The following is a 12023-nucleotide window of genomic DNA, read 5'->3' as shown; positions in this document are numbered from 1 at the left end:
CAACAATATGAGGAAATACTTTTGTTCACTACTGTATATCCAGAACCTAGAACATGGCTTGGTACACAATAGCGCTCAAAAAAATTAAATGAATAAATAGTACTGAAAGGGTTAAATTAGGTCATGCATATGGGAAAAAAATCCTACAAATATTACTTAATATTTGAGTAATAATAATTGTATTGAGTAATAATAATTACTACAGGAACTGTAGCTCTTCCAACACACAACAAAGATATCATTTGGCCCTGGTACAGCTTTACACCTAAACAATGGCGCTGTATAATAATGGTTAACTAATAACAGCGGATCTTTATTGAGTGTTTACTATGATGCCAGGCACTCTATGTGATCTAATTACTTCCTCTCAAATAATTCTTAGATGGGCATTGCTATCTCCATTTTACAGACAAAAGAAACGGGTACACAGATTAAGTTGCCCAAGCTAGAGAACTGCAGAGCCAGAACTTAGAACCAAGCATACAGTTTGACAGCAGAGCGAGCGCCCTTAGCCACCACTACACACATTCTGCAAATCTCATGACCAGCAAAGGTCACGGGTAAGATCCACCAAGAGGACGGAAATCACTAGAGTCAGAGGTCAGAAGGAAGTGACTACAAGACTTAGATCAGAGGTCACTAATACGACACAGGCGGAGTGAATGGGTGTTACTAAAGATCGTCTGTCCCAGCTTTTGCAATCCCATCTCAGTTGATGAGGTCATAAAGTGACCAGAACACCTGCAAAAAAAGAAAAAAAAAGGTAACAGGTATAATACTCAGAGAAGCCTTACAGGCGTGGCCATGATGGCAGTGGGGAAGTGGCGCATGCGCAGCATCCGGGCTCCTGAATGCGTGCCTAGTGCAGACGTGGCAGAAGGAGTGGTCCGGCCCCGGAGCGTGGAGGAGGAACTTCCGGAGGTGACGGGCGGCACCTCGGAACCGGAAGTGGAGCCTGGGAGCCTTGACGTTAGGAACGAAGTCGAACCTGGATCTGGAGCTGGTTGAGGAGTGGCATTAGGAGGTTGGTGGGTAGGAAAGCAAAGAAGAGGCCGGGGTATTACTGGCCAGATTGGGGTTCGGTTTCAGAAGGAAGGGAGGAGCCTGGGGGCGGGACCCGGGAAGGGACCCTCACTTCACGCATCCATCATCAAGGATCGATCTTAAACCCTCCTTTCGCCGCCTCCCGGCCCAGATTCCACTCCCGCTTCCTGCCCGGAGCCTGTTGAAGGACGCGAGACGTTTGGTCTCTATGCTTAACGACCAGCCCCTCTCATCGTGCCCCTAGATGCTGACTTGGCTTCTCAGGCATGATCCTCGGCAGTCCTAGCCTCACAGCTTGACTGACTACTTTCAGAATTCTAGGAAGCTTGCCCCGCCCCCTTGAGTTGTCACCCTCCACTGTCCACCCAGAACGGAGTCTAGACTTGAGTCTAACTCCCAGCTCTTGAGTGTGTTTGAGCAAATTATTTCCTAAAGAAGAAGCAACTTTTCTTCCTCCTCCCCTGACTTTAGGAAGATAAGGGGAGGGGGACGTCTGTCAAGCTTTGTGTCAGTGACCTGTGTAAAGTTAAGGATTTGGAAGAACAACCACTGAGGTAGCTTTGAGTTTAAGGACTTCTACTCCAGCATCAGTTCAGCTGTTCTATAGTCAAAATGGCTCTTCCTAGCAAAGGAGAGAGGGCTATTGTTCCACTGCAGCAACTGTGAGCGTTTTTGTTTCCTGGCCCATTCTGTCTATATGATAACTGAAATGATAACACTGATTAGAGTAGATGTGGTCAGATAGTTTTCTTCCTGGAAAGATCCTACCTGAAAAAGTCTTTTAATTAATCCCTTTGTTGCTGGGCAAGATTGTAATAATTTTGATGGTGGCCTAGATTCATAACAATCACATAAGGGGAGCAGAAACAGGTGAGTTGGAGGAATGTATGGGGTTTTAGAATCCTCTGCTTGAGGGATAAGATGAATGATCTTTTCCATGAATTCTGACTTTGCAACTGATTTTTGAATTGTTTCCCTATTATGTGAAGAAGTTTTTGTGCCTGGCCAGCACTCAGTTCTAATCTGTTACCATGCTAAAATTTTCTGGGGTCCTTTACATTTAGTGATTTTAATGCTTCAGTTTTAAGGTCCATACATTCTTGGTGGAGAGACTGGGGCTGGAGTATTTTGGGACGATGGCAGTTTAGCCAAAGTGTCATTTCTCTAAATCAGTTACTCAAAATTTTGTCATTGAAGGGGAAGTATTTTAGTTGATCTATTTTAAATGTTTAGCCTGAGTGATTAAAAATAAGTAGCACACTAGAGGATACTCTGCTGAATAAATGGAATGAGTGAATAAAATGTGAAAACATCTGTAATATGGTAGTTCATCAGTCACAGGGCTTCTTGTGTGTGACTAGATACTAGAAATCATACCATTGGGGAATGGAGGCTGCTGCTCCATTGCAGTGGGACTGTCTGAAGTTGAAATTTATCCTCTCTTGGTAGTGACAAAGTATGGGTTCAGAGTAACAAAATCTTTGCTTTTAGGAGGTAATCTAGGTTTTGGCTGGGGCAGAAAATTCTAAGATCTTGTGACAGTGGGGGAATGATTAGGCCAATTACTGCCTGATAAGGTCAGTTTCTTTTTATCTCTACCTCCTGCCCTGAATAGTTAGTTGCTCTTTCTTTAGAAAGTTCATTTAGACTAATTTCTTTTTTTCTTTCAGGTGAGGCTAAATTGGGGATGCTTTCATAATGAACGTCAACCAATCAGTTCCACCTGTGCCGCCATTTGGGCAGCCCCAGTCCATCTACCCAGGATATCATCAGTCCAGCTATGGTGGGCAACCAGGGTCCACAGTTCCCCCTCCTCCCTACGGAGCCTACAATGGTCCAGTACCAAGCTATCAGCAAACCTCTCCCCAAGGTATGTTCCAAGTTTCCTTTGAGCTAGGGAGGGAAATCAGCAGAATCTTCAGGTTGGGTTGTATTACTCTAGCTAAGCTGCTTGAAGAGTTTGGGTGACTGAGATTGAGGAACATGAATCTGACTCTGTAACTGAAAACGCTATGAATTGTTTTTAGACAGGGTGACTGTGTTTCTGCCTTAAGAATTCTAGTGAGAGCACATCTTCCAGGTTCAATGGCAGCTCATTTCCTGTGGGTGTCACCCTGTGCAGCCTCACCTGGCTGCATTGTTAAGAACTAAATGGAAGGATTGTGGTCACAGCTTCTCCAGAGCCTGTGAGCAGGATTGAATATTTCCTGTTGACCTGAAGTCTCCTTAAAATCACTCATTGCCAATATATTCATATATTGAGAATGCCTCTTATTATCTTATTAAACTGATGGTTCTGTCTATAAATGACTCTAGGACAAGGAGAGCTAGTTCATGGATGAAAAATGTGGTATTTGTGTGCATGCTCTTTTTTTTTTTTTAGTAGGGGTTTCACTGTTGCCTGGGCTGGAATGCAGTGGCATGATCACGGCTCAACACAACCGTAATCTCCTGGGCTCAGACAGTCTTTCTGCCTTAGTCCTCCAGAGTAGTTGGGATCACAGATGTGTGCCACCACACCTAGCTAATTTTTTGATTTTTTGTAGAGATGAGGTTTGCTATGTTGCCGAGGCTGGTTTTGAACTCCTGACTCAAACAATCCTCTTGCCTTGGCCTCCTGAAGTGCTGGAAATATAGGTGTGAACCACTGTGCTTGGCCATGCCTGACTTTTGATGCCTCTCATGTCTGTCTTCTCATAATCATTCCTTTTCCTTTGCTTGAGTTTCTTCTACTACTTAGATGCTCTGTAATATCAAGGCAATAAGAGAAAGCTAATCTAGTGCTGCTTTAGGTTCAGTATTTGGCTTTTACATTACTTTTTTAAGAAGAGTAGCTGGTACTCTACAGATTATTTAAAGAGACTTTTTGGAAAGTAGTTACCAGTAGATCTTTGGTTAGGCTAGTTGAAGACCCAGGGTATGCCAAATTCTTTATGCTGTTTATTTTTTTGTTTGTTTGTTTATATATATTTTTTGAGTTGGAGTCTTACTCTGTCTCCTAGGCTGGAGCACAGTGGCACAATCACGGCCACCGCAGCCTCTACCTCCTGGGCTCAGGCAATCCTTCCATCTCAGTCTTCCAAGAAGCTGGAACTATAGGCGTGTGCCACTACACCTGGCTAATTTTCTTGATTTATTGTAGAGATAAGGTCTTGCCATGTTGTTCAGGCAGGTCTCAAACCCCTGAGCTCAGGCAGTCCTCTTGCCTCGGCCTCCCAAAGCGCTGAGATTATGGGCGTGCGTCACCGTATCCAGCTATGCTGTTTACTTAAATTTAAATTTAATTTAATTTAATTTTTTGAGTTGGAGTCTCACTCTGTTGCCCAGGCTGGAGTGCAGTGGCATGCTCATAGCCACTGCAGCCTCTTCCTGCTGGACTCAGGCGATCCTACCAAGTAGCTGGAATTATAGGCATGTGCCACTATGCCTGGCTAATTTTTGATTTATTGTAGAGATGAGGTCTCGCTGCCCAGGCGGGTCTCAAACCCGTGGGCTCAGGCAATCCACGCACCTCAGCCTCCCAAAGGCGCGGGATTACAGGCTGAGCCACCGAGCCCGGCTTTGATTTTTTTAATAGAGATGAGGATTGGCCAAGTTACCCAGACTGGTCTCGAACCCATGGGCTCAGGCAATTCTCTTGCTTCTGCCTCCCAAAGTGTTGGGATTACAGGCATAAGACACTGTGCTTGGCATCCTTATGCTTTTTAAGAGAGAGAATTCCGTAAAGGTGAAAAAGAAGGCACCAAGGAGACATAGGTATATAATTTAGAAATAAATGAATGATTACCATTTTAATTATAACTGAAAAAAAATTTTGTGAAGTGGCGAACTTAGGTCTCAGGACTTTAGAAGAGCTTTGCTCTGGGCTAGGACTTTGGCTGAACAGAGTCCACCTCTGTTTTGTCAAGTCCTGACTTATCAAGATGGAGTTTGGCATTCTCTCAAAAGAAAGCTTTGTTAGTAAGGGGGAAGCATCTCGTTCTGTCATGGTTAGTGAGCAAGTTTAGATAACTCATGTCCCTGGTTCTGTAATGTCTATAATGTGTAATCTCTATTGAGGACAGAGCATAAGAAAAACAATTCTTTGAACATGGGTCACCAACATTTCAAAAGTGATGTGCCAAGTAACTAATTGCTTTCTCCCTGCATTGCACATGGGACGAATGGCTAAGGGTTGTAGAAGTAGCTTCAGTGGTGGCTCTGGTGAGTGAAAAGGATGGAGTATGGCTTTTGTGAGAATATAGGTGGCAATGCTAATTGAGGATAGGTCAGTTGTCCTGACTCAAGTCTTGGGCAGAAACATGGTCTCTGACCAATGGGAATACTTTCCTGAACCATGTGCTATTGGAAGCTTCCACACTTAGGAGGAGATGAAAGGGATATGGCTAGTATAAGTAGAATGAATGAAGAAGAAGGTGGCAGAATAGTTTCCCCAAGAGTTGCCTTTCTTTGCAACCTAGTCAGTATATTACTTGGTCATCTTCTGTGTCACCTTTCTCATAAATGCTCCAAGTTTCTGAATTCTGGAAACTCCTTTCCTTAAGAGAGTTGATGTTTTGTCTAGCATTAGGTTGTCCTAGACTAAAAGAGAGAGTATGGTGGTTAAAGGAAGGCCCTATATTCTCATGTCTGTGGTTACAACTTCACCCCTTAGTATACCTGTCTAGACCCTCTATTGGGCAACTGTGTTCAGAATTAACTGTAACTAGAGTTGCATGCTAATAGTATCCTTTTCACTGCAAAGCTGTGGTATTGGGCCAGTAAAGGTCTGGGCTTATTGATCCTTGCTTTGCATTCCTGGCTCAGGGTGGAGGATAAAATTATTTCCCAATCACTTAGTTTCTATCCTTTACCTTCAGGTATGTCAAGAGCCCCACCTTCCTCAGGGGCACCTCCAGCCTCCACAGCACAGGCCCCTTGTGGTCAGGCTGCATATGGCCAGTTTGGCCAAGGAGATGTACAGAATGGGCCAAGCTCCACTGTTCAGATGCAAAGGTATGTACTTGGGTCAGCCTAAAATCACTCTGATGTAAGTACAGAGCAGAAAGTTTAGGAATGTATAGGAGTCTATTTCCTTTTTTTTTTTGAGTAAGGGTCTCATGCTGTTGCTCAGGCTGGAGTGCAGTGGCACAGTCACAACTCACCTCAGCCTCAACCTCCTGGGCTCAGGTGACTCTCCTGCCTCAGCCTCCCAAGTAGCTGGGACTACAGGTATACACCACCATGCCCAGCCAATTTTTCTCTTTTTTGTAAATATGAGGTCTTGTTATATTGCCTAGGTTGGTCTCGAACTCCTGAGCTCAAGCAATCCCCCTGCCTCAGGCTCCCTAAGTGCTGGATTATAGGCGTGTGCCACCACATGTAGCTTATTTCCATTTTTTTGTTTGTTTGTTTTTCTTTGCCTTTCATTTTTTTTTGAGTTGGAGTCTCACTCTGTTGCCCAGACTGAAGTGCAGTGGCCGGTCCTGGCCACTGCAGCCTCGACCTGCTGGGCTCCAGCAATCCTTTCGCCTCAGCCTTCCAAGTAGCTGGAACTACAGGCGTGCACTACCATGCCCGGCTAATTTTTTGAATTTTTGTAGAGATGAGGGCTCGCCAAGTTGCCCAGTCAGGTCTTGAACCCGCGGGCTCAGGCAATCCACTCACCTCAGCCTCCCAAAGCGCAGGATTACAGGCTGAGCCACCGAGCCTGGCTTCTTCTTTGCCTTTCTTTTCTTTTTTCTTTTTTTTTTTTTGAGTTGGAGTCTCACTCTGTCACCCAGACTGGAGTGCAGTGGCCGCTCCCGGCCACCGCAGCCTCGACCTGCTGGGCTCCGGTGATCCTTCCGCCTCAGCCTTCCAAGTAGCTGGAACTACTGGCACGTGCTACCACACCCGGCTAATTTTTTTTTATTTATTGTAGAGATGAAGTCTCGCCAAGTTGCCCAGGCGGGTCTCGAACCCGAGGGCTCAGGCAATCCACTCACCTCTGCCTCCCAAAGCGCTGGATTACAGGCTGAGCCACCAAGCCTGGCTCTTTGCCTTTCTTATAGAGCCCTTTTTCTCTTTCCTCTGCCTTTTTATATTTTTGTCTTCTTTCTTCCAGTTTATAGGTGCTGCTGACATCTAGAAGTGTGAATTATTGACTCATCTTAGTACCTGGGTTCTTTTTGCATATTCTTCATTTTCTGTAAATTTGAGTTTTTTCTTTACTAGATGTAAATCTTCAATAATGGTGGTAGTCCTACTGAACCTACCCTAAGGGAGAAGTGGAAAGAGAGGACTTCAGGACTGTTTGTGTTTCCCCTGACTTCCCCTTTCCTTCTAGATCAGGCACTTGGTAGGAATGATTAGTTAAATTTGGGCATGACCAGTAATGAACTGAAAACTACTCTGAGAAAAACCACATAAATGATGAAAACTTTGGTGGTGCATGCTGCAATAAACTCATCCTTGTATGGAAGTCCATTAAAGGAAGGTAGTCATCTCTGTTGGAATATTGTTTGTTTTTGGTAAATAAAATATAAAACATACTGTGGGAATAGGGTGTAGTAATGGAAGAGTCACTTTCTGACACTTTTATTGAGTGTCCAAAATATTTATTTTTAGCAGTGAGTGGTAAGTCTGGGTAAGGTAAATGAGTGAGTAACATGGAAAATAATAAGTATACAGATTTATATGACTATAAAACAGGGGAAGGATATAGAGGATGACTTGTGAGGAGATAGAGAGCTGTTTTAATCATACTGGTCAAGGAAAGCCTCTCAGAAGTGATATTTGAGACCTTAGTGAAGCGATGAAGTAAGCTATGCAAAGATCTGGGGGAAGAGTATATTCAGTAGGGAGAACAAGTGCAGAGGCCATAAGGTAGAAGTTAATTTGCTGTATGTGAGGAAGAGCAAGAACACCACTATGGCTAGAGCAGAGTGGACAAGACAAGGTAGAAATATTGGCAGTAACCATATCATTATAGTGCTTTGCAAGCCATGAAGTTTAAAGTTGATTCTAAGAGTAGTGAGAAGCCACTGGAGAGTTTTAAGTTGGGTCAAAACACATTCCTGTTTATTTATTTAGTTGTTTGTTTATGCAGTGGAACTTTTCATTTAAAATAAAGCACATATGGCCGGGCTTGGTGGCTCAGCCTGTAATCCCAGCACTTTGGGAGGCTGAGGCAAGTAGATTTCCTGAGCCCATTGGTTCGAGACCAACCCAGGCAACTTGGCGAGACCTCATCTCCACAGTAAATCGAAAAATTAGCCAGTTGTGGTGGAGCATACCTGTGGTTCCAGCTACTTGGAATGCTGAGGCAGAAGGATCGCTGGAGCCCAGCAGGTTCACACTGGGGTGGTCGTGAGCGTGCCACTACATTCCAGCCTGGGTGGCAGAGTGAGACTCCAACTCAAAATAAATAAATAAAACAAGTACAAAAACCCATACAAAACAAATGTATGCGTTACTAAATTTTTATAAAGAGAATTCCTTTGTAACTACAATGCAGATCAAGAAATAGAATTTCAGCAGTCATTCCACCTCAGAAACCCTTTTCATGTGCCCCAGTTCAATCACTTTGTCCTTGCCTCCATAAGTAATCATTATCCTGACTTTTATAGTAATAACTTTCTTGTGTTTTAAAAGATTGTTTGGTGCAGTGGTTCACACCTATAATCCCAGCACTTTGGGAGGCAGAAGTGAGAGGACTGCCTGAACCCAGGGATTTGAGACCAGCTGGGGCAACTTGACGAGACCTCATCTCTACAGTAAATCAAAAAATTAGCCAGGCATGGTGGCACATGCCAGTGGTTCTAGCTACTTGGAAAGCTGAGGTGGAAGGATCGCCTGAGCCCAGCAGGTCGACACTGGGGTGTCTGTGAGCGTGCCACTGCACTACAGCCTGGGTGATGAAGTGAGACTCCAACTCAAAACAAACAAACAAAAAAACAGGTTGGGCTCAGTGGCTCAACCTGTAATCTCGTGATTTAGGAGGCCGAGGTGAGTGAATTGCCTGAGCCCGTGGGTTCAAGACCCGCCTGGGCAACTTGACGAGCCCTCATCTCTACAATAAATTAAAAAAAAGATTAGCCGGGCGTGGTAGTGCGCGCCTGTAGTTTCAGCTACTTGGAAGGTGGAGGCAGAAGTATCGCTGGAGCCCAGCAGGTCAGGGCTGCAGTGGCTGTGAGCATATCACTGCACTCCAGCCTGGGCAACAGAGTGAGACTCCAACTCAAAAAAAAAAAAGATTATTTTGCTGAATTTAGGAGTAAAAGTAGGTAATTCTATTAAAAAGCTGTTGCAGAGTAGTTCAGGCAAGATATAATATTGGCCTGCTTTAGGATGGGAGTGATAGAGGTGGTGGGAAATATAGTCAGTTGTCCCTCCGAATCCATGGGTTCTGAATATGTGGATTCAACCAACCTCAATAGAAAATATTTGGAAAACAACAACAACAACAAAAAAAAACCCCAATGTCTATAGTCCCAGCTACTTGGGAGGCTGAAGTGGGAGGTTCACTTGAGCCCAGGAGTTCAAGACTGCTGTGAGCTGTATTGTGCTACTGTGCTCCAGCCTAGGTGACAGAACCAGATCCTATCTCTTAAAAAAAGAAAAAGCTATTTTCTATCCAAGTAGATGTGTTGAGTAGGCAAGTATATATACAAATTTGCAGCTCAGGACTGATTTCAGGACTGGAGATAAACATTTGGGTGTTGCCAGGCATGGTGGCTCACACCTGTAATCCCAGCACTTTGGGAGGTGGAGACTAGAGGATTGCCTGAGCCCAGGGGTTTGAGACAAGCCCGGGCAATTTGGTGAGAACCCATCTCTACAACAAATCAAAGAAGCCACCGCAGCCTCGACCTGCTGGGCTCCGGCGATCCTTCTGCCTCAGCCTTCCAAGTAGCTGGAACCATAAGTGCCCAGCTACTGGGTGTGGTGGCTCACACCTGTAATCCCAGCACTTTGGGAGGCAGAGGTGAGAAAATTGCCTGAGCTCAGGGGGTTCAAGACCAGCCTGGGCAACTTGGCAAAACCTTCTCTCCACAATAAGTCAAGAAATTAGCCAGGTGTGTGGTGGCACGTGCCTGTAGTTCTGGCTACTTGTGAGGCAGAAATGGAAAGATCGCCTGAGTCTAGCAAGTCGAGGCTGTAGTGGCCGTGAGTGTGCCACTGCACTTCAGCCTGGGCTACATGGTGAGACTCCAACTCAGGAAAAAATAATGTGTGTGTCCTCAGTCTAGAGATATTTCATAAAGCCTTGGGACTAGATGAAATCACTTAGTGAGCATTAAGATTAAAGAATAGAGCGGGGCTTGGTGGCTCACACCTGTAATCCTAGCACTTTGGGAGGCTGAAGCAAGAGGATTGCCTGAGCTCAGGGGTTTGACCAGCCTAAGCGACAAGAATAGAATTGAGGACTGAGACTAGGAACTTACCAATATTTACAAGGAAAGAAGAGTAGGAGCCAGGGCCGGACTTGGTGGCTCAACCTTTAATCCCAGCATTTTGGGAGGCCGAGGCAAGTGGATTACTTGAGTCCTTGAGTTCGAGACCAGCCTGGGCAACTTGGTGAGACCTTGTCTCTACAATAAATAAAAAAAAAAAAATTAGCTGGATGTGGTAGTGCGCGTGCCTGTAGTTCCAACTGCTTGGAAGGCTGAGATGGAAAGATCGCCAGAGCCCAGCAGGTCGACGCTAGGGTGACTGTGAGTGTGCCACTGCACTCCAGCCTGGGTGATGGAGTGAGACTCCAACTAAAAAAAAAAAAAGACATAAACCAGGAGAACGTGGTGTCTTGAGACCAGGTAAAGAACCTATTTCAGGAAAGCAAGAGAATACTTTTTTTTTTCCTTGAGTTAGAGTCTCACTCTGTCATTCAGGCTGGAGGGCAGTGGCATGCTCCTGGCCACTGCTGCTTTGACCTGCTGGGCTCAGGTGATCTTCCACCTTAGCCTTCCAAGTAGCTGAAACCACAGGTGCATGCCACCACTCCCAGCTAATTTTTTTTTTTTTTTTAATTTATTGTAAAGACGAGATCTCACCAAGTTGCCCAGGCTGGTCTTGAACTCCTGGACTTGGGCAATCCTCTCACCTCTGCTTCCCAAAGTGTTAGGATTACAGGTGTGAGCCACTGTACCCAGCTGCAAGAAAATAATTAGCTGTGTCAGTTGCCACTGAAATGTGAGATGAAGACTGAGCATTGGCCATGGTGTGGCAAAGTCAGCATCATTAGTAAATGCCATCTCAGTGGAGAGATGGAGAAAACTGCCTATTTGGAGTGAGTCAAAGTTTCAGCTGGGTGGCAGATTAACCTGAAAACCGTCTGCTACAAACATCTAGAAAGGAGAGATGAAATAGAAACAAAAAAATGTTTTTAAGTGCACAGTGAAGCTTAAAATAAAGAAAGTGAAGTCCTACGTTGCAGAGACCAAGTGGAGACTGAAAATCAGAGTGATAAGTTGACACTGGCTGCCGATAGATTGGGTGGAATTATCATCTTGAGAACCCACAGCTTTATGTTTAAGCAAGTACTGGAGATGGGAGCTGAGTCCTTGGGCTTTTCTAGGGGGAGCTTTGGAACTGAGACATTGTTTATGAAGTCTGGACCTGAGCTGCACCTTCAGTGAACAGATTAGGAAAAAAATCTGCACACTGGCAGAAGGTGGTAAGAAGGAATACTGTTTCTTTCAGGCTGGCCATGGGCAAGTGAAAAAAAGTATTGAGGCAGGGCATGGTGGCTTACACCTGTAATCGCAGCATTTTGGGAGGGCAAGATGGGAGGATTACTTGAGGTCAGGAGTTCGGGACCTGTGTGGGCAATGTAGCAATATCCATGTTTATTTTTCAAAAATGTCTTGGGACTGCAAATGGACATGAAATATCTTTTTTTTTTTTTGAGACTAGAGCTCAGTGGTCGCTGCCGGCCACTGCAGCCTCGACCTGCTGGGCTCCAGTGATCCTTCCGCCTCAGCCTTCCAAGGAGCTGGAACTACAGGTGTGCGCTACCA

The 12023-nt window shown here is 44.9% G+C and overlaps 1 protein-coding gene across 1 annotated transcript in view; it reads left to right on the top strand.

Annotated features, from left to right (window-relative positions):
• Nucleotides 1–2535: 2535 nt before the first annotated feature.
• Nucleotides 2536–12023, top strand: part of SEC24C (SEC24 homolog C, COPII coat complex component) — a 27290-nt gene continuing 17802 nt past the window's right edge. Inside the window, exons 1-3 of the mRNA XM_021718009.1 lie at nucleotides 2536–2621; nucleotides 2715–2914; nucleotides 5904–6039. Coding sequence (XP_021573684.1) covers nucleotides 2743–2914; nucleotides 5904–6039 — 308 coding nt within the window. The 5' untranslated portion in view covers nucleotides 2536–2621; nucleotides 2715–2742. The remainder of the gene's footprint in view (nucleotides 2622–2714; nucleotides 2915–5903; nucleotides 6040–12023) is intronic.

Source organism: Carlito syrichta, unplaced genomic scaffold, assembly GCF_000164805.1.
Source record: "Carlito syrichta isolate Samal-C Ts95f unplaced genomic scaffold, Tarsius_syrichta-2.0.1 Scaffold311707, whole genome shotgun sequence".
Classification (NCBI taxonomy): Eukaryota; Metazoa; Chordata; class Mammalia; order Primates; family Tarsiidae; genus Carlito; species Carlito syrichta.
This window is presented reverse-complemented; position numbering and strand designations above follow the sequence as displayed.